A 24161-nucleotide genomic window follows, 5' to 3' on the forward strand; every position below is an offset into this window, starting at 1 on the left:
TTTTTTATAGCAACTAGACATGTTTTTAAGAGACCCATATTTTTTTTGTTTTGTCGAAAAAAATTTCCCGCCAAGTAATGGGCCATCAAAGACGGGGAGTACAATTTATGAATTGTAGAAGACATGGAAAATGGTCAACTTCGGAGCCTCACCATTCGGCTATGGAGACAGGTAGAGTTATAATTCTTGTTGTGGTATGTACATAGGGATATAAATAAACTATATTTTATTATAGTTTGGTTTGCGCATGCGTATCTTTTTGTACATAAATTAACAAATGAACGTCAATTTATCTGAAAAGTCGAAGTTTGCGAATTTTTTTCGAGCACTTCCGATTCGAATTTTAAAATTCTGTTTTCACAGTTGGTAAGACCTGGTTACGCGCTTTCCGAAAAAATTTTGTATCGCTTCTGTGTGCAACCGTTTTGTCGCAAAAAATTCGAGAAATTGTAAAATTTTCAAAAATCGCCATTTTTGGGCGCCATTTTCTCGAAAACACCATCTTTTAAAATTCTGAAATTTTGTCGGATGGTTCAACTTTACATGAATAATAAACACACCAAATATCTTTCTCGACCAATGCTTCATGAATTAACTGCAGCCTTTTAAAGTTAGCGAAGTTTCGTGAACTTTGATGTCACAGTTAGCAACACTGGGAACAATAAAAGTGCAATGATTTGATGATGTTTGTGGTTCACATTCATTAAATGAAGAATAAAAGGTTTTCTTGACTGTCTTTTTTTATTATTTTGATCAAGAAGGCTCTCTGAAATAGTAAAATGGGCCTCCCCCTACTCCTCCGTTTTCTTAAACCGAAATAATCTGAGGTGAAAATTACGATTACGAAACACACAAATTTTAAGTTTACTTGAAATGGCCATCCAATAAATTCTGATGATCTACAAAAAGCCTGAACTATTACCTCAGTGATGATTTGGAATGCTCCAGACAAAGTCTCAATTAAGTGCGATGTCATTACAGTGATCGAAAAAGAACAAAAAGTTAAAAAAAAATCGAAACGTTTTCGTACGCGTTCCAAAGAAATTTACTGACTTTTTAAACAGAACAATCCCAACATAAGAATGGGTCACTCAAAATTTTACAGTATTCGACTAAAGTGGGCCAGTCCGCAACCTGCGAGGGAAGTGTGTATGTGTGTGTGTATTGTGCAAATTTTAAGTTAGCTGCTACTGCGTTGCTACAAATCAAAGGTGCAGCCTGTATTGAAGCTGTCATGAGTGACCTATTTCCTTTAGTAGTATGATCCGTAGAAAATGACCATTGTCTTCTTCAAGAATGTTGTGAATGTCCTGGAATGGAAGGAATAAGTGTGGAGTTTTCAATTCTTTATCCTGATGAAAATAAAAGTGTTACGTATGCCATATGGGAAAACAATAATCTCGTTAAAAAACTGTGCCGCTTTCTGTTTTCGTATCGTACATTGCTTATTTAACTGTAAGAATTGTAATTCATGACTACATGAAGAAAATCCAAAGAGAATTAATTGCTACCGAAAAGCACCGTATAAAATTTCAAGATACAAATTCTATTTCACTTCATGTGGACTTCGCTGAAAACTGGACTGTTATTCTGCAAAGTGAAATTCAGAGTTATCACCGGAATATGAAACAATTGACAGTTTTGTTGTAATGAACGACGATAAAACACACGATTCGGCTCATGTACTCATAGCCATAGACAAAATTCTAAAAATACTCGAAGAAAAGCGAACATATATTTTATAGAAAAAGGTTTGAATACGAGAAAATAAGTGTCTACAATTTCCCAAATCGTGTCAGTGATTTCTGATGGTGCTGCATCCCACTTTAAAAATCGCTTTCAGATGTTCGAGATGCAGACAGGTCCGATAAAGCAGTGGTTTTGCAGTGAAACCGGTCATGCAAGGGTCTCTGCGACGGTATTTGGGGGGGGGGGAGGTGTAAAGAATGTGGCAACGCGGCATACCCTTAGGCAGATACAAATACACAGTATTAAAACCGCAGTAGAAAAAAAATGAAATGAAATCTTTAACTTTTACGTCCCACGATTATGCCGGTTAGGCTAAAGGAGACGGTGATTAAGAGAAATGAATGAAATGGTGTAATGAAGAAAGTTAGAGGAAACGGAATAACCCCGAGAAAACCCACGAGCACGGTGTTTGTCCACCACGAAGCTCACACGGCGCGATCTGGGATCGAACCAGGGACCCCAAGCACCGGAGGTGAACGCTCTACCACTGAGCCACCGCGCCCCCTCTAAAACCGCAGAAGAATTCGTGAGAATAGTGCAAGTACAAACTCCGGGTATTACTCTCGTTTTGTTGCCTGGAACTGAATTCGACGACTTCCGGAGGAAAAAAAGGGAAAGTATGCGACCGGTAACTGGTATTCAACGAAGTCATCTTTGGCTTTCGGAAAATGGCGAAGTTTTTATGGCAGTAACGGGTCACCATGAACTAACTTCATGCTTCCCCCAAAATCGAACTTCTGCAATTCAAAGTGTAGATTTAAGAAATCTGCAAAAAAGGAACTTTTGTTACATACATATATGTATGATAACCAGTGGTGCGTAGCAGAAATATCATGAATAAACCATGAATTACGTTAAGTTGAAGTGCTGTTTATGCTTCCACATGGACCTTCAGCATTTGTGACTATCGACAATGTGCTACGCAGGGGCGGATCCAGGACGGACTTCTGGAAGGAGGGGGGTTATACTGCTACTTAGAGCTACGAGCTTCAAACTCTGAGATCGGTTTTATTTATATATAAAATAAAAAAAGTTTCTTCCCCCTAGATCCACTCCTGGACGAGTTGTGAGTGAACCAACACGTATTGGAGCACCTGCACGGTTACATGCTATTAGCGAAGAAGACACCAATCAAGCAAATGATTGGTCCATGTAAAAAATAAAAAAATAAAAGAAATCAGTGAAATTTTGTTTCCGAAGACCATTTTAAGTAAGTGAACTGGAAATTTCTACGTTTCGTAATCGTAATTTCCACCTCAGATTATTTCGGTTTAAGAAAACGGAGGAGTAGGGGGAGGCTCATTTTACTATTTCAGAGAGCCTTCTTAATCAAAATAATGAAAAAACAGTCAAGAAAACCTTTTATTCTTCATTTAATGAATGTGAACCACAAACATCATCAAATCATTGCACTTTTATTGTTCCCAGTGTTGCTAACTGTGACATCAAAGTTCACGAAACTTCGCTAACTTTAAAAGGCTGCAGTTAATTCATGAAGCATTGGTCGAGAAAGATATTTGGTGTGTTTATTATTCATGTAAAGTTGAACCATCCGACAAAATTTCAGAATTTTAAAAGATGGTGTTTTCGAGAAAATGGCGCCCAAAAATGGCGATTTTTGAAAATTTTACAATTTCTCGAATTTTTTGCGACAAAACGGTTGCACACAGAAGCGATACAAAATTTTTCTCGGAAAGTGCGTAACCAGGTCTTACCAACTGTGAAAACAGAATTTTAAAATTCGAATCGGAAGTGCTCGAAAAAAATTCGCAAACTTCGACTTTTCAGATAAATTGACGTTCATTTGTTAATTTATGTACAAAAAGATACGCATGCGCAAACCAAACTATAATAAAATATAGTTTATTTATATCCCTATGTACATACCACAACAAGAATTATAACTCTACCTGTCTCCATAGCCGAATGGTGAGGCTCCGAAGTTGACCATTTTCCATGTCTTCTACAATTCATAAATTGTACTCCCCGTCTTTGATGGCCCATTACTTGGCGGGAAAATTTTTTTCGACAAAACAAAAAAATATGGGTCTCTTAAAAACATGTCTAGTTGCTATAAAAAAAGTTTCAACAATATCTGAGATGGTGATGGTACAATTTTATATTTTTTTGCCTGAGTTGAAATGGAAGGCACCATATATATATATATATATATAAAATTGAATTGAAAAGGAAACTTTGATAAAAGAATATATATATATATATATATATATATATATATATATATATATACCAACCTTATTCTTCTATAACAGCGTATGATACAAATAAAATTAAAAACTTCTATGTTGCTGCCTAGTTTTACAGAGGTTATTATAGAAGACTATAAAGTATATTTGAGAATTATGCTTGAAAAAAGAATAATGGGATATTGTAATCGAAAGATCGGAATTAAAAATGTTTACAGAACTTAATGAAAACATTATGTACTAGAAAACTTTTACTAGTTTTTGTGTGTGATAATCACTGTCCAGCTCTAAGCCTATATGAGATGGAACTTCCATTTTTAGAGTAGGAATCAAGGCTACGCGTTTCTTCACTGACATTTTTAAAACAATACTGAAGAATCATTAATTGGTTTTTAGGAAGAATCATTAATTGGTACTCAAGAATCATATATTGGTTTTGGATATTTATTACTCCTTCTCATTTACTAGATGCTTACTGTAAGAAGTACTGGACTTCTAGATTTTCTTCACAATGCTGTAGTCTTCAATAAAAGAAACTATTATATCGATAGATATATAAACTCATGTAATACACTATTTTCTTTTATGGCAGATTTTAAGTATGGATTTTCGTTTTTGAAACAGTGGTGACACAATTTGGAAGTTAAGGGGATTTAACATATACAACATCCAAACTCTGGACAACTACAGGCTCGCCGAATGTATTCAATTATAACTTCATGATACTGCAGATCATGAAAGGATTCAGCCTGAGAGAAAACTTATTGGATGATATGAGCTCAGTAGATCACTCTTATCGCCAGTATCTCTGACTTCCTACACCGAAATATACTATTTTTTTAATTGCCTCACTATGCTGAGTAAACATATATATATATATACGCCTTCTCAGGTTATCGAATTTGATACTATATGCATCAAAGGTAAATGCACTACTATTCTTTTACACGTACGGGCAGTATATTTATATTACAAGTCACAATAGTAATTTCTGATGGAATTAAATGATAAAGAGGAAGATCGTAGAAGATGATTTGGTAAGTTATACATATTTCCATTTAGATCTACGAAATAACATTTTAATGTACACATACAAAGTAAAGATATTTACGTCTTTTCAGCTGATTTTAAAGAACTTAGTAGGAAATATTTCTAAAATCTTAGGCCTGTACCTACTCGAAGTCGTGTTTATTTTGACTATCATAATTCAACAGAAGTATCGATTAAATCAAATATACGTAAAATCAAATCAAATTTCTAATAATTTCTATTCTATTTTTACGAAGTCTAAAAAAATGAAATAATCAATTATAGAATAATGTATCACGTGTCTCAATGAGATACAAGTTTTTTCATTTTATTGCCATTTTCGTTTTGTTTTTGTTTAGATGGTGACGACAGCTTACCAGTTTTTATATAGTCACATTATGATTACTACGTCATAGTTTGGTATTTGACCGAAGAATCATTATTATCGTAAAAGCTTGACACAAATGTGGGATATATTGTGAAATAACAGAATGGGACACCTAGAGAGTGCATGCCTTTGATGTTTTATGGGCTTTTGTATCTCCACCAATAAATTAACAATTCCTTCGCTGAAGATCAGGATTCGATGTGTTATAGCGAAATTAAGCAGTAATTCTGCGAAAACTGTCATGTCAGATGAACATGAAAGTGTCCGCAGAAATGTAGGAACAGTTTTACATACAAGAGAGTTCTCATGAGTTCTCAACCTGCTCTCTTTTTCCTTTGAAAGATTATATTGCATGGGAGACTAAAGTGGTCATCTGATGGGGCCATTTGCTCGTACCTCAAAATTCTCGCCTAAATTTTACAGGTGGCATCTTCATCATACTTGAAAGAAAACTCACTGGTGAGTACTCATGAATATTACTTTCAAACTTTTTTAAAAATTTTGTTTAAAGACAATATTCGATACAAAACCAAATTTGTTTAGGAGGAATTTCAGATTGAGTAGGTCATGAATACTGACTAACCTTGAGGAAATAGAAAACACAACCTACAAGTAGGCTGGCAGCACCACAAGTATTGCAACTGAGGCCCACCAAAAAAACAGCAAGGGCCACAGGAAACCTGGACAGTCCCGTAAGAGTCCAATCTGAAAACTTCACGGAGCCTAAAATCCAGTTTGCTAAAAACCTGAAAAAGATAGACGAAGAAAAATTATGTAACATATTAACATGTTTTATACATTTATTCTGATATATTATGAGAAATTTACACATGGTAAATTTGAATTCCAGAAGCGTACACTGCAGAAACAATTTCAGCCTTTCTTAACTTCCTTAACTTTACTAAGCTCCTTCTCATCTAAATTGATCAAAAGAATCTACCACATATTTAAATTTGGAATTTTGTTAATAAACTACAATCCAACATTTATTAATCATTGAACAACGCTGACAGATATGAGAACTCACGCTCTAAAACTACAGTTAAAACTAGTTTTGATGTTTATTGTCCGTTTTTAGATTAACATTATTATAATTAAAAAAAAAAAAATATTGTTGCGTCAAAAAGAACATTAATCCTCTGAAATATTTAGATTATACCACATTTCAGCCTTGTAAAGTCATCAGCAAAACTGTCCGAACATGTTCTTTTGCTACTAGCTTTAAAAAATGTTGGAATAATTAGAATTCCTCCATCTCAATCAAATCTCGGTATGTTACCAAAAATCCTACATATTAAAATCATTTATTTATTTTGGAGCTATTCGAAAAAAAAAATAAATAAAAAACATAAAGGGATCCATTATCTACGAAGACGAATAATAAACATAAATGAAATGACTGGAGAATTTGTCAGAATAATAAAATTTGATACATGTATACCGGGTGAGTTTTTTAAACTTATAGACGAGTCATTTTAGCTCAAAATTTTGTGATTAGTTTTAAAAAAAAAACCTTATAACCATGGGACCTTTTGGTTCTATTGAACAACATACTAAAAGTTCCCAAAAATCACAAGTGTGCTACTGCCGCCATATTGAAAAATGGCTGCCGTAATAAATCCAATTTTTTAAAATTGTGATCAATAAAGGAAATATCTTATAGGCAGGGACGTATGCAGGGGGTGGGTCCTGGGGATCCGGACCCCCCGAAATTTCCACTTTTATGTAAATTTAGCCTAATTTTAGGAATTTTAATATACCCTCATATTGAGTTTGGACCCCCCGAAATAAATTCCTGCGTACGCTACTGCTTATAGGCATGTGGTTATGTGAATAGATGCACTTTCTGGTGGTGAAGAACATACAGAAATGCTCCCAAATTCGCAAAATGAAATCTTTGAGTTTTACGTCCCACGCTTATGCCGGTTAGGCTAAAGGAGACGGTGATGATGAGTAATGAATGAAATAGTGGAATGAAGAAAGTGGGAGGAAACGGGAGAACCCCGAGAAAACCCACGCACACGGTGTTTATCCACCACAAACTTGGCGGGGGCTGGGATCGAACCCGGGACCCCAAGCACCAGAGGTGAACGCTCTACCACTGAGCCACCAAAATTTTTCATTAGAAATGAAATAAATGAAAATCAAATGATGTTTTAACGAATAAAACAAATGCAATCAAATTATGTCAATCACCACTTCTGTCTTCCTCGTCATCAGAAAATAGATTACTTGTATTAACCTTGTTCGCACAGGAAAGTCCTTGACAGTTTTTACACATAGCAAAACATAACAAACCCGCGTTTCTATAGTAACATTTGTCGATCGACATGCACATGAAATAAGCTTCAACTCTGGAGATGCTGGACTCCTTGACATCGGCACTGGAGACAAGGCATTTCCCAACTGTACCCATCCTCAGTCGGTTGCGTTCGATTTATTGTCTTTCCATAGCTAGACTTGAAGGTACACACGATACGAATGTTGGCCACCTGCATTACTTGTAGGAGGTAGTGATGAAAAGTCAAACATCATGTTGAAAGGTTGTTTGGATATCATGTCATTGTACCTGTAGTACCGTAGATTGTCCAATGTTTGTTGCTGTCCACCACTATACAAATGTAGTAAAAATATTTCTCCTGCTTTGGATATCTTCTTTCGGCATCTCCACCCAATGCATTGTTGATTTCCTACTTTCTTGACCGAAAACCGGTAGGCTCTGTAGGTTACGAATACATTAGTCTAGATGTCACAAAGTGAGGTGTGTTTGAATAGGAGTCGAAAAAGCGATTGACGGTACCGACAGTGTTGTGGTCACTTCTCGGGGTCACCGTGCACCACTGAAGAGGCTTCCCATGGGGATCTTGTTTGAGTCTACCCTAATCTTTTGACTCTGCTGCGTAATCCTATGCCGCACACTACCCACGAAATAACGGAGATCCAGCAGGAACTCTACAAGAAGTGACGAGAACCGGCCAAACACAGCCAGACACTGCTGATCGCTCTCGGCTATTTCGACCCATGCGTCAGCTGAGCTTGGTTTGGTTCTAGTGGGAACCCATTCTTGGGCTTGGCTGTGATATCGAGCAGGCCCGTAGTTAGGAGTGTGTGTCTTATGGGAGAGGCACAGTTCAATTTATTCCATGACATATATACACACACATACCAAGCTCAGCTGAAGCAGGTCTCGAAATGGCCGAGAGCGATTAGCTTTGACTAGCTGTTTTGGGCCCTGACATTGGAACAACTTCAAATGAGACATCTGGGTTTGCATATTCGGAAACTAGCGTGTCTGCACGTTCTTCCCATACCTACATTGATCGAGGGACCCGTCAGTCACCGGAGATACGCGCCCCCACAACTAAGAAAGTCATGCTTCTGGGCCGATTCTCGTCTCTTCTTGTGTATATCCTGCCGAATCTCTCTGGTTTCGTGAGTAGTGTGCGGTATAGAATAAGGCAGCAGAGTCAGGAGATGAGGATAGATCCAAAGGTCTTCATCGAAAGCATTTCTAGTGGCGCACGGTGACCCGAGAAGTGACCACAACACTGTCGTTACCTTTGATCGGTTTTTCGACTCCTGTTCGAACACACCTCACTTTGTGACAGAGACCACCGTATTCGTGAAATATAGAGCCTACCGGTTTTCTACATACCCATATCGACCCTGGTACTCACCGGTCAAGAAAGTAGGGAGTCACTAGAGATGCCCCTTGTGTTTGTGCTTTTCACTACAACTAAAGGTGTTTATTCACAGACTCATATTTTAAAGTTTTCAAACTGATCATAGCTTTAAAATGATTTTCATAATAGAGTGCCATTTACCAGTATGGCGGCCATAGCACAGTTCCAACTTTTGATGGCTGTAAACATGCTTGTGTTTCACTACCACTGAATGCGTCTATTTTCAAAGTCCCACTCTTGTAAGTGTTTCTTCTAGTTACAAGTTCATATGAATTTTACATATTGTGTCGGGCATTTTCCAACATGGCAGCCTTTGCACAGTTGTAATTCTTTTCCAAATTCTAGGATGGTTTTCACTCTAACGAAATGCATCTATAAAGTAAGTTCCATACTTATAATTATCTTTTTATACTGACCGCAACTTTAAAACCATTTCTTATCTTGCAGCCGCCATTTTCCAATATGGCAGCCGTAGCACAATTGCGATTCTTGGGGGACTTTTATTATGTTTTTTAATGCAATATAAGGATTTTTTCAACTAATTTTCATATTATGACTGGACTATTAAGACTACCATGTAAATTTGAAATTAATACATAGAAAGTCCTGAAATTTTGTATAAAGTAAATATTAGGGGAAAATCGTTTGGCATACTCTGCAGTACCAACAAATAAACAGTGTTGTCAATTCAACGTAAAACTATATTTTTTCAAATAGCATCGTCGGATTATTACATACAGTATTACCACATTTATTATTCAATGTTAAAAACTAGGGACGCTACAGCATCAGAAACATTCAAATTTTGGAAGCTATCGTAACGCCGTAACAGTAATATGATATATTTCGAATAAATGGGAACAAAGTTATAAGGGTCGATTTTTTTCCCGAAAAACTTTATAAAAAAAGAGTTTAGATAAATATCAAGTCTAAATACTTAGATGGTTTTCAACAGATAAACAAATCATTTTCCCATTTACAGCAATTTTATACTTCAACCCTTTCCTGAGATATTATAAACATTGTTAAATTTTACAAACACTACTCACACTATAAACACTGCTCAAAATGACGTTTTTGTGAAAACTATTTAAAATGATTGTCGTTTTTCTTTGCTTTTATAACTCTACAACAACAGCTTTTGGTAGCTGTAATTACAAGTTCTTACAATTAGATATTTTCAAAAACAAATGAGGATTATTTTTTCATCAATTCCGCAACTGTAATATCAAATTTACAATAATTGTTACTCAAATGACTTTTTTTTATATATAATTCATAGACTGTGTAGAGATTCGTAGCCTACAACATGTCAGTAGCTAATGTAGTCTTCAGTAATCAATTCAAAAAGTCTGTACAAGTGAAATTGACTGCAACAAGTATATAGTGAATTTGGAAACTATATTCTAACTAATGATCTTTAAACAAGAGAATTTTTTTAGCTTTACATATCTACAGGATATTATACTCCACTTCAAGGGCTTTTGAAAATCAAGAAACATGGGTACGGATCTGTGATCCAACCTTTTTTCAATTCTGTGCAAGATAACATATTTGTGAAACTCGAGAAATTTTAATAATAATAATAATAATAATAATAATAATAATAATAATAATAATAATAATAATAATAATAATAATAATAATAATAATAATAATAATAATAATTATTATTATTATTATTATTATTATTATTATTATTATTATTATTATTATTATTATTATTATTATTATTATTATTATTATTATTATTTCAGTAAGGACTCTAATGTACCGACATGATGGGCAAAACTGTAGGGAGAGTCTAGGATAATTATAGGAGAACGTAGTAAGCGCTAAGTTTAACTAATAATTATAAAATGAAATCTTTGAGTTTAACGTCTCACGATTATGCCCTTTAGGCTAAGGGAGACGGATGATTAAGGCAGGTGACTACTAATAATTATAAGCATTCGTCAATTTGTCATTAAACAAGTACACAATTTATCTTCCAAATACAACAGACATAAATCTAAAATCTTACCTGACGAAAACTGTGTACGCTGTTTTACCACAGAACACAACAGCAATCCAACATAAGAGGCCAACAAGGTAAACCATTGCAAAAGCAATCACGTATAAAATAACGGGAAGAACTAAAAATTCTAAATTTCTTTCTCGTAATTTCACAGCATCTGGTTGTGGAAGAAGCGATGGTGCAATTCCTAACAAAATAACCATCCTAGAAAACAACAAATACGTATTGCTTACTAAAGCAACATACAACAGCGTATAAACATGTTTCAATTTTTGGGAAAATATATTGATATTCAACTACACTACTTAGTAATAACGTTAATACTATAATAACAAAGCACAACTAATGCAAAGCCTATTAACTTTAACTTCGCTCAATACAGACAACCTTCGAAATAATATTAATTATTGTACAACTGAACAGTACTAGTAAAGATCGGTCAGGGGTGAGCAGCTTAATTAGAAAGCAAACCATGATTAGTTTGGACTATGAAACTGAAAGTATCATGGTGATCCACGTTCCGTTTGGTTGACGCTCTTCGATTTGATTGAGTATTTCCCATTGGCAAAATATATCGCTTAAAATATATTGAAATATGACGAAAATTTATAGTTTTGAAGGAGGCTTCCTCAAGCATAAGATTCTTTTTTTTAAAGTAGATGCCTCCACATCTGAATGGTGATGCAGTATCAATTCTCAATATAAAAATTAGAACTAAGCTATTTTAGAATTGGTAAAAGATCAAAAGAATCGTATTCATTCATTATACATCAAGACGAAATGCAAGAATATAACATTGTAAAGAGGCTTTTAAGTAAAGAGCTCGAAATCAGAACCGTACTCAACTCGATGAGCTCACTCACTACATGTTCAAAACAATTCATCCGCAAAATCAAATGAAATACGGAAGTGTTCTGTGGTAGAAAAACTTCAAGCTTATGTGAGATTTTTTTTCTCACTCAGCATCAGCACGAGCAATTAACCTGTGAGTAAATGTAGCCAACGCCTAGCCTCGAAATTACGAAGAAACTTGACCAATGATATTGGGTCAAATGTTGCCAAAAGCTTGGTTATACAAAAGTGGAAAATATTCGGAAAATCAGCAGGCATTTGACGACGACACTATGTACAAGATACAAACGAATGAATGATCTAGTTTGTGACATTTTCTTTTGTCCACCATTGTACCTGGTAATCAAAAAAGTTTCTGTTATTCTAGAGCAGTGGTAAACAAAGAGCAATACAGTGGACGGTACGTACCTTTAGGTTTCGGAGTGATCTCTACCAACATATTTTGCCAACGTTCCACAGCGTTATGCTCCGGTTCGAATTCATACAGTAACAGTTCACGTATGAGACGTCGTTGAGCACTCATCATCACTGCCACTAAAAACTGACTGAAGATATTAATGGAGTGGCGGCTTCGTGTTAAATAGTCTGCTTGCCACATAATCTCTTGGGACCAGTTTCACCTTGTACTTACGGTCGATCACGGCGTATAAACGTGCCTATTTTTTGGGTTGTGGAAACATTGCAAAACTCACGACTTATCCTTGCACAAATGCGACTGTGCTTCCTAAAGGCAGAAAAACTTACACGAGCGAGAGAGCAGAGTAAATGGAAATTATATGAGTAATGACACAGTAACAATTTTAAAGTTGTCTGGGAATTGTTTCAGATATCTTGAACTGTCTATTTCAGCATTCTTCATTTGCCATTCCATTCTGAACTGGCAAATGGGTTATCAACCCTCGTACAACTTTCATTTACTCTGAGGCGAGAAGACAGGGGTACACGTCGGAATATGCGTGAAGCAAATCTTAAGTATTGGAATCCAGGCTATTACATAAGGTGTTGTTTTGTATTGTTTTTTTTTAAAACTCTCTTATAAATAGAATATGAAAAATAAGAAAGATCCCATTCTTTCTTTTTTAAATAATAAATAAACAACATAATTATAAATTCGTACAACAGTGATCGCCAAACCGTCGATCGCAAGCTACTAGTAGCTCGTGAGGACATTTTCAGTAGATTGCGTTAACGCTCCGGTTGGCTAACCTTTATTCCTCCACTGAGCTGACGCTAACAACAGGGATGCTGACGACAACAACTGCTGGTTTCTCCCGTGCAACTGCCATTGTCAGCCTCACCTCACAGTTGACTGTATGCGCGTCGGGTTGTGCACGTTATGTTTTACATTGTATAATATTAGACATTTGCTAACTTAGTTTGATTTCATGTTTACTACAAATGTAAGTTTATAGGTAATAAATAAACGTAAGATAAAAAAAGCTGGTAGTTCTTTTAAGTTTGCCGATCACGGTCCTAGAACTTTTCCTTTTATATTAACACAATAAGAGGTAACAATAATAATTTTTGATTACATAGTCGTAACCGATCTACAATTGGTTAATGGCCTTAATATAGGTTTTCCAGGGGATGTGCTTATTATGACTTATGTTTAGGAAGATGTGAAGAATTGAAATGTCACACATTAAAATAATATAATGAAGGTCATTTCCCATAAGAAAAGTACGCGTTCCTTCAAGTAATGTTTTATCTATTCATTAATAAAGCCAAGTAGCTTTAACATTACTTTAACTAATAGTGAAGTTTCGGATATACTTACTCTAAAATCTTCGACATAACTATTACAACTGGTATAACAGAAAACAGTCTTCCTCCCCGAATGAGAGCTGAATGAAAGTTGACACAATAACCAGCGTCATGGAGGTTCCTTAATTGATGCTGAAGAGTTAAAAATAAAATAGCAACAGCATACGCCAAAAGCATATGAAGATAGTAGCGCGCAAACTGACCCAAGCAGCCAAATGGGGAACTCTGTAACCTGAAAGAAAGAAAATATAAACGTGTTAATTTCAGTTACTTACACAGTAAACGAAAAGTATAATAATAATAATAATAATAATAATAATAATAATAATAATAATAATAATAATAATAATAATAATAATAATAATAATAATAATAATAAAACTCTCGTTACAAATAATAAAATTTTGTGATAGAGAAACGAGTGAACCCTTCCCACTGATCTAATGGCTAGCGTACTCGCCTTTGATATACAGGGACCCGAGTTCGATTCCTGGTGGTAGAGCCATGGAAAAAAATGAACGCATTACAGTGTTCGAATTCCACCTTAAAATGTAGGTCCCGGTCCACATCACGGTGCTGAAAGGAATGCGAAACTTCAATCCAACCAACCAGTCAAATAAATGCTTTCAATGTAAAGTCCTTCTCCAAATAACGATTATTTTTCTTTCAAACTTTTCTCATTCTATACAGAGTAACTGTAAAATCTTAAATTAATAAGACTGTTTAATAGAAAATTACCTCAATGCAAAACGTACTCACATGTTTCACACTACCCTAAACCAAACTTCCTCAAAATGTTCCAACATGTTTCTTAGAATTCTTTTAAACACGTGAGGATTCAGTGCAACCGTTGAAGTAGTCATTCTATGGAAACCTCTGGGATTACGCCTGACACAGTATAATTTTCAGATTACAAAGTTTCCCGTATGGCAAAATTTTTGGGATTGAGATCAGGTGACTGTGGTGCCCATTCCATAGGTTCACTTCTGCCAATCCAACGTCTGAAAACATATGTAACCAAGTGGTGTGCAATTTCTGCAAACTGCGATTTGATGCTTTTAGATTCACTGACTCACTTATCACCAAATCTTCCAAATCTTTGATTGCAGGAACTTGAAATTTTATGCGACTGTTCATTCTGATCCTTGAGCTGTAAGAAAGACTGGATTTTGCGAATGTGACTGCTAAAGAGGGAATGGAAGGGTTCAATCTTATTTTAGGCGTTCACAAGATATCCGAAGTTGCTGAACGTAGAAACTTGGAAAAATGAAATGAAATTTTGAGTTTTACGTCCCAAGGTTATGCCGGTTAGGCTAAAGGAGACGGTGATAATGAGTAATGAATGAAATGGTGGAATGAAGAAAGTGGGAGGAAACGGGAGAACTCCGAGAAAACCCACGCACACGGTGTTTGTCCACCACAAGTTCACTTGGCGGGAGCAGGGTTTGAATCCGAGACCCCTAGCACCAGATAGAAACTTGGAACTTTGTATAAGTGTTCTTCCTGAACCCTAGATCGAGAATAAGGATTTTTCTGAAAGGTATCCTCTAAGGAGTGAAAAGGAGCTTGCATTATTATTATTTTCGTTCATCAAATCTCGGAAACGTAGGAACTTGAAAGTTTGTAAAAATGTTCTTCAAGAACCATAACTAGGCTGAGAATAAGACGGGATTCTTTACGAATGCTCCTACGAGAATAACGGACGGTTGACCTTTTCTCATATTTTAACTGATCTCCGAAACATTTTGGAGTAGGAAATTGAATTTTTATGCTACTGTTCACCTTAGGTGCTAGCCTACGGGGAAGATGGGATTTTATGAAATGTGATCGCTAAAGTTAGAAACACATACCCAAATTTATTAGGGGTAGGGACCTGAAATGTTGTACACATTTTATACATACGTACAAAGTTTGATTTTTTTTTTTTTTTTTTTTTTTTTTTAAAGAAGGATAGGAAGGGGGATTAAATACTTTAGCTTTACTATTACATATTTGCTTAGAAAGCTGAGTGCACAGCCTTGAAATTTATCTACTATATCTTTTGACATTCAAAATGTCAAGTGAGAAATCGATTTGGCTAAGTATTAAGTCTGAGATCCTACGTGAGAATTTCCACGCATAATTCAAGTAAAACTGAATCTTTATCAGCAAGTATCCAGAAACCAGATAATGTTTAAAAGTATCTAGATACTATATTCAAATATTTATATTTTCAAATATTCTTTATTAATCTTATTCTTCCCATGCGAAGAAAGGGATTTCTGCTAGTTTATATTATGTAAAGTGCAGTACGTAAACTAAACTGAGAAAACTGGAAATCACACAAAATATTTCTCTCGTCTATCATTGACTATGCCAATATGAATTTGAGAGTTTGAGTATAACACAATAACATAATACAGTAATTCAATATTTTTTATTTCAAGTATTTTCTATTTTCTCGACTAAATACTTGATAATAAAACATTATCTAAAGTAATGTAATTCTGTTTAATATTATCTGAAGTACATCGCAGAATATGTACTTACGTCACAGAATGTGTACAGGATGGATCCAGTTTCAAGAGCAGCTTTGCAGTGTCATTTCGCACAGCTGTTGATGGCTTTGGAGTCTGAAGTCTTACCAACATTGAGTTATTGCTTTTCTTCCTGTAATATAAACACTGGGAGAATAAACATAATCTATTCATTATATTGCTTCTTACATATAAAATACATATCCGAAAGAAGTATTCAAACACCTGATAGGGTACCTGAAATTTTATTTAGTGTATTTGAACTGTAGGGCAGAAATGATAGGCAATGAATATATTAATTCTAATACCTCATACAGTGTACTGTATAGTTAGGAAGTTTAATTCGACTACTAACAGAGATTTGTTACGCTTTATTTTTCAGTTACATTAAAACATAATGTTAACTTGGAAGAAACTTTCAGTGTAAACAGACTTCTGTAACCACTTGTAGACCTGCAGATTGGACTTCAAAGGTTTAGTTTTAACTTGGACTATGACTGTTGTTACTGTTTTGACTAAGAGAAACAAACAACTACCACAATAACGGAAAAGTTTATTATTACAATCACCAGGGTCATCTGTGAAACTTTCATCAGGGCATATTACTTAAGACTCACTGGAAGATATAAGGTTTTAACGAATTAAACAAATGACACATGTAAAAGAAATATACAGTAAAACCTGTCTTTAGCGGAATCGAACGGGACTCGCAAAAATTTCCGTTAAAGATCAGTTTCCGGTTAACGAAGGTAGACATATGAAAAAAAAGTGTATGCATATGATGTACATACTAAGATAAAATAAGATGCTGTACGTACCTTAGTCAGTTTACGGTATTTATTTCTACTACGAATTAATACACGCAAAACTTAGAATAAAAGAAAAAAATACTGCACACGTTAATTTTTCCAATAGTCAGGAGGGTTTTCTATACACATCGCTGCTTGTCTGCCTGAGAAACTACATGAAGCATTCCAGTGTCAACGTAAGGCAAATGTTACAGTTCTTTTACACTTTTGACAGAATCTTCATAAATTTTTGGCCTACAGTCTTCTTCCAACTCAATGCCTTATTTCTACTCTTTCTCAATCTCTTCTTTTTTCAGACTTTCCATATAATTCTCAATTGAAGCATGCATATCCGTCGTATTACTTCGGTTTGCACATCACTGTCTGTTCTGCTAAAATATATTTAAACTCTCATAGGATGCCTAAAAACTTTCTAAATGCTGCACTCCGAAACTTGGAATTTCCCGATAAGAGGATTATTTTCATTTCCGTTGCCCGCATAATACAGTTTCAGTTTAACGAAAAGAATTTAACACGATTTTCGCTAGCAAATTCATGGGACCGTGAAATATTTTCATTTAACACAAGTTTCCGTTTAATAAAGGATCCATTGAATACAGGATTTACTGTATAATAATAATAATAATAATTAAAACTGTTTACACATAAGCAAAGAGAAAAAGTAAATCACAACATTAAACAGTAATTATTACCACATTTGTTCCATTCTACCGTGTCGGTCAGTTTTATAGTCAAAGAATAATGATGATAATCAATACCTATTCTAAAATTTCAGTGAAAACAAAATAATCAAAACTGGAAAATAAAATCATGAGAAATACGTAAATATCTTGAACTTTATTTGTTTATTTTTTAAAGAAAGAAGTGTTTACCGCCATTCCTCCGGATATCTAAATAAAACATTCTCTGCATCAACATAACTTACAGCATTTAGAATCAATTTTTATTTCTATTAAGCTAGTTCTGAAACAAGCATACAGAAAAGGTTAAGAGTGAGCTTTTTCAATTTCTCATTTTCACAAGAAGAAATCAAGGACTTAAGTTCGTCTCCGTTGTAAGAAGTCTTTTCAGTTTTGTTGTTCAGCTACATATGACTTGCACTTTACAATAACTTTTATACTTTTAGTCAATATATATATTCTCTATGCACTTCCTATCATATACAATAGTATTTTGCTTTTTCTTAAGAAACCTGTAGTTTCCAGATCAGACATCTCTAACGCATTAACTTTACTTCTCTTCATTTTGGTCTAGCTTCGTCCTTCGATTCTACTCTCATATAGAGACCATCATCTTTTATAAGGATAAAGATTACATGCCCAAGTGTAGGTCTTGCGAAGTTAATCACACATATTAATACAGTATAATACAGTACAAATGAAGCATGCGAGTCTCATACATTCCATTGTGATAAATGATACACATCCTAACTATATATAAAACTACATGAGCTGACTGATATAAAATAAAGGGGTAGTTCCGGCTGACGTGGAAAGCTAAAATTTGGCATGATTGTAGATTTTCGGGACTAACCAACAGAAAAATTGCCAAAAATGAATATTTTTAAGTTTTATACGGTCTAAAAGGGAGATGATGAAACTTCCCATGTTATCTAAATTGACCTCTTTTTTGGACGTATAATCTCATATTTTAGGTACTTGGAATTAAAAAAGAAATTCTGTATGCTTGTATATTTTCGTTAGCGTTACCCAAGTAAATCACCAAACATAGAAAATTCCAACTTTACAGTGGTCTTATGGGGAACTGAAAAATCTTTCCCATGTTATGTATAAGGGACATCATCTACACCCCAAACTTTTAGGCACTTCCAGCAGGATTAGAATGATGAAATTTGGCATAGTTTAGCCTTCCGGGACTACCCCACAGGAAAATCGCCAAAAGTGAATATTTTTAGTTTTTAAAGGGCCTAAAGGAAGGGATGAAAAATTCCTGTTATTTAAATGGACGTTTTCTTGGGATACAAAATTTTATCTTTTAGATAGTTGAAATAAGAAAAGAAACTTGAAATTTCGTAGAATTGTGGGTTTAAGAGGTGCGAGGCCGTAGGCCGAGTAAACGCGGGGCTCAGGGACCGAAGCCCCCAGCTGGGCCAAATTCAGGAAATGTTACGAGAAAATGCAGAAAATTCACTCTTGATGCAAGGGTGATACATACGAGACGCCAGGCCGTAGGCCGAGAAAACGAGGGGGTCTGGGACGAAGCCTCCTCTAGCTAAAGGCAAGTATTGAATTAAACTAATAGTGTGAATACCACAACTGAAGTAGAAAATGCACGATCCATGTACATTATTACATACTGCAAGAGAACGCTTCTGGATATCTTGAATCAAAGACTTTACATCTTTTAAAGGCAGTTGGTCTCGCTCTCGTGTAAATTATTACACAGCACTGCACACGTATATTGGGAGTTCCATCATGGCTAAATAATGGCATTTTCGCCTTCCTGCGGAAAGCCCGTGTTCGATCTTCCACGACAGAAAAAGCAAGTAAAGGTACAGCAGTTTTCAGATTAACATAAAAAATAAGGCGACATTACAAACACAGACGAAATAAACAGACCATGTATAAACACGTGAGAAATAAATGGACCTTGAATTATAATATGGAATTCGATAGACCGTAAGTACAAAGCTTTAATTTCAGACACTATATTTAAAATAAAACACCACCGATGAAATTGACTCAATATTACTTACTCACATGACAAAGAAGGTATTGTCTTCTCTGCTCCAAGTTGTTCCAAACGTAGCAACGGTATTAAGTGAATCGCGATTACACTGAGGCTCTATATATATTTCAAATGCCTGCCATATATACTCTAATCCCGACAGTGTAATACTATAATACAATGCTTTATCTTCAGTGGCCTTGATAATGGAAGACTTGGCTGAGGAAAATATACTAGGAACAGGATGAATGATATGACGATGCATTGATGAATGAACATCAATGTTTAATTGAACCTGTAAAAGTAGAAAAAACAAAACGTTAAAGAATGGATATTAACGTCTTCTAAATCAGAATTACAAAATGATTTACCCTCGAAGTGTTAATTATTTTATTATTGTAACAAGACAAAAAATTCTGAAAGAAATATCTACAATATTAAGGTTACGTGTACACAGCGAGAAAGTAGTGCTCAGAACCAGAGGCGTCCGTAGAAAATTTCGCAGGGGGTCAAAAAGATTAGCTTGCTATTATATGATTTTTGTCTTGTTGGAATTCAGATTACACAAACTCCAAGTCCTATAAAGACTAATATGTTGCATACATTCCAGGAGATTATTATTATTATTATTATTTTGAGAAAGATATTTAACCATTTAATGTGCTCCCGTATTTTCGAAAAAGAAGTCACGACCTCCTTTCAGGGGCGTCGTTTAGGGGGCAGAGAGCAATTTCCCCTTCCTGAGTTTGAGAAACAATATACTTTACTCAACTGTCTACTAATATACTAGTAAAACCCGTGAAAATCTTATGTCGGTGAGGGACTTCCCCTCCCCCAAGCCAAATCTGAAATGATCTAAAATGACACCCCTGCTTCCTTTTAGTAGCATTTTCCCTTTTCTATTCCTACAAAACATGAAAATATTATTTATTTTGATTATACTATTATTATTGTAAAATTACGAAAGACAACAAATACGAAATGAAATTAGAAGACAAAATAGATTACATAAAATTAATCTATATACATTGTACACCAAGATTGTACAGACTACTCCAAAAGTTTTGTAGCACAACCTTTCCCAGAGTCCTTTTTTAAAATATTTCTTTCTTTCTCTTGTTATTTAACAAGAGAATATGACATATGCATTTGGAGTCAAATGGAAATAGGTTTTATTCATATAAGAGCAACATGGACTTTTATTAACGCTGAACAGAAAATTTACAAGAAAAAAGTATATATTACTTACCAATAGCAGGAGAGACCACATTCAGGATTATCACAATAAAGATCACTATCGGTCTGTCAACGTCCTCATATTTCTGGTAACTAAAACCATTTCAAATTTCACTCACACAACTAAATTGTTTACTAAGTTTGATTTGAAGTACGAATTTCTATCCTTTATTATTCATTATACGAATCACAGTTAATGAAGTACTACTAATGCAGAAATTTTGCATATCTGGGAAGTTTGTTTGATAATGGCTTTTTTCAAAGTCACGTGGTTAATTAAAAAAAAAACACTAAATTTGCTTCATCTAAATTACTCTAATAAATATTAAAACAAGATTTACATAGCACATGAATAATAACCACTCAATACTTTATATGCGTTACTTTTTGAACAAAAATTGTACACGTCTTGGCTCTTTTCCGAAGGCATCCAACACAGAAGATATAAATTATGTTTTGTTTTTTTGTACAGTTTCTCGATGGAGACTCATCATCCATAATCCTGTTAATCATTCTTCAGACATGGTAGATCTTAACCAAGTTTTAACACGCCTTAATGTACTAAAACTTCTTTCAACGGTACAAGTTGTAACAGAAAGTGTAATATATATTTGAATTACCTCTTTATTGCTGGGTAAAATGTAGATTGTTCCATCAAGTTGAAAAGAGTGAGTTTTTCTAAATTGGCAGAATCCATATTTCTATGTCTCTACAAATCAAACCAGCATTCTGCCTGAGAAATGAAATTTTCTATCTTGTACGTTCGGCTTACTTCTTCCATCTTCTGCAAGAACTGAGACTTAGAAAGATTTCTCATCTCGGATGGATGTAATGCAAACTGAGAGAAACCTGGACTATTATCCTCAGAAAATATGTTATTTAGTGACTGTAAAAGAGAATCGATGTATGGGACAAAAACTGCTCTGCGATAATATTTTTCTGTGCAAGTAGAAGGGGGATTAGCACGATGAACAGGCACCATCATGCCGCGACACACTGGTTGGTAACCGCTACCCTACGGTACTAATAGTATGTCTTTCATTCGTTTGTATTGAGTGAAGTGATACTAATTTCGTGAACTTTTACTTTATCCACAGAAGTGCCGAAATTACTTCCTTTGACAAATGACACGGTAATAATTCACTCTTCTTTATGAAAATATCTGAAGGAATTTCAGTTATACCATGGACTAAGCAAAAACAAAGACCACTTATTTTATACGGGGTACTCATACAAATGTATTTCATAAATTAAGAAGTTAAGGTAATTTTGAAATGCTTATGTACTTACTGGCTCTGATGATGGTAAAATACGAACGATGACATGAGTGTATGAAGTATACCACATTTCAGACATATTGATATATATAAATTTTCTTTTAAACTTCCGCGAAGGAATAATACTTCCTTTCTCCGAGAGATTCTCTCCTGATTCACTGAAAAAAAAGAAAGAAAAAAAGACGAATGAAAACGTGTAAAGAACTCCAATACTAAACCAGAAAACACATAGCTTGTTATTACTCGTATACAACAATTTCAATGAGATTGATGTTCATACTTTCAGGCCACACGAACTATCTGACAATTGTTGCGCTCAGAAACTCGTCTCTGTGAAGATAAACAGCTTAACTGCCTTGTAATTGGTGGAGGAATCTACAAAGACTAAGGGAAGACAACCCTGATAGAAAATGATTGGTCATCCAGATTGTGTGTTTGGCATGAGGTTAACAACATTACACAGTGAAAAAAAACCATCGTGAGGCCTCAAGAACTGCCTCGGAAAATGGATGAATCAAAAAGACTTCGGAACTGGCATAGTCAAAGGAAAACGGTTATAGTGATCTTTATTATGAACTAATTTTGAGGATATTAATTTTATTTAATGCATTGGGCTTAAAGAAATGAATTTCATTTCATTTCTGTGTTTTCTCATTTTACGTGTTAATGTGTTCAGGTTCAAACCTCATTCGTGGGAACTATTCTGATAACATATTCTCACATACCTCTCTTATATGTAATCCATAACTTCTAATATAGTGATTTATTGGCGTTGTTTGTGGTGAACCTGGAATAAAACTTTGTTTTGTTTCAATTGCATTACGATTTGCAGGAAAACAGCATTTATGTACAGATAGCTTTGCATGCATTCAGGTTGAATTAACGAAGATATCAATGTACGGGTGCTGAACGGATTCCAAGTTCGATTCCCGAGCTTAGTTATCACATTGGTTTCTTTTCCCATCTTCAGTAATATTATATGGTACAGAATTCAAACATCACCATCAGGCCTGGACTGGCTCGCCGACTGGTATGCCTTTTCAAATATCTTGCCCTGTACCCCCAGTCATCTCTCAAAATGCTGTGACACTTTTAAACGAGAGGATTTTTTCATGATACAGTCAGAGAGAATCACTTAGAGCACTGGGTAAGAATGTGGTCTAAACGATCTCTATCGTGACAGTGAAGGAATGCAGCGCCTGCTCTCCTACTGAATACCAAATTATTAGTTATATTGTCATACGAATTTATAACTGAAATAATTTCTCTTAATTCTAAGATAAACACAAAAGTTGTATATACAATTCGAACCTGTTTTCGCACTGTCAGATCTGCGCACTTTACATTATTCATAATTTGAAATGTGGAACTAGGATTATAATATTATAATTGAGCTTCCGACTTGTTAATGATTATGCTGATATTACATAAGAAGCCGAGATCTCAACTGTAATTGTCTACTTTGAGTATCTGAGAAGTTGTGGATTATGCATTATATAGAAATTTATAATGCATCCATATTTTTACTCATGGTTCCAATTAAGTGCCACTGATTGGTAAAACATTCATTATTGTATGTGATATTCAAGACTATACTTCTGAGTTTTGAAAAAGACTTGCATTAAGCTATGATTCTGTCTTGATAAAAACTGTCTTGTAATATGCATTAACAATAAGTATATTATTGTTATTGCCAAATAGTCATTTGACCAGTAGACTACGTTTCCCTAAATGTTAAAAGATGTCAAGTGAAACAAAAAAAAAAAAATCTTATGTGCATTGATCTGTACCATTTACAACTATCGCATTAGATGTGCTGTTACTGGACGAACTATAATTACGAACGTATTATAAATAATACACTAAATTGATGTTTGATAAGAATACTTTTATTAGTCACATCCATACAATTTTGAATAAGTTACAGTCTTTCACACACCAATACT

The 24161-nt window shown here is 34.7% G+C and overlaps 1 protein-coding gene across 1 annotated transcript in view; it reads right to left on the reverse strand.

Moving 5' to 3' along the window:
* Positions 1–24161, reverse strand: part of PGAP1 (GPI inositol-deacylase) — a 72720-nt gene that overhangs the window by 17070 nt on the left and 31489 nt on the right. The window contains exons 7-12 of the mRNA XM_081731432.1: positions 22229–22373; positions 19735–19997; positions 16219–16338; positions 13703–13921; positions 11080–11277; positions 5957–6119 (exon numbers count right to left, since the gene is read on the reverse strand). Coding sequence (XP_081587558.1) covers positions 5957–6119; positions 11080–11277; positions 13703–13921; positions 16219–16338; positions 19735–19997; positions 22229–22373 — 1108 coding nt within the window. The remainder of the gene's footprint in view (positions 1–5956; positions 6120–11079; positions 11278–13702; positions 13922–16218; positions 16339–19734; positions 19998–22228; positions 22374–24161) is intronic.

Source organism: Thermobia domestica, chromosome 11, assembly GCF_964235325.1.
Source record: "Thermobia domestica chromosome 11, izTheDome1.hap1.1, whole genome shotgun sequence".
NCBI lineage: Eukaryota > Metazoa > Arthropoda > Insecta > Zygentoma > Lepismatidae > Thermobia > Thermobia domestica.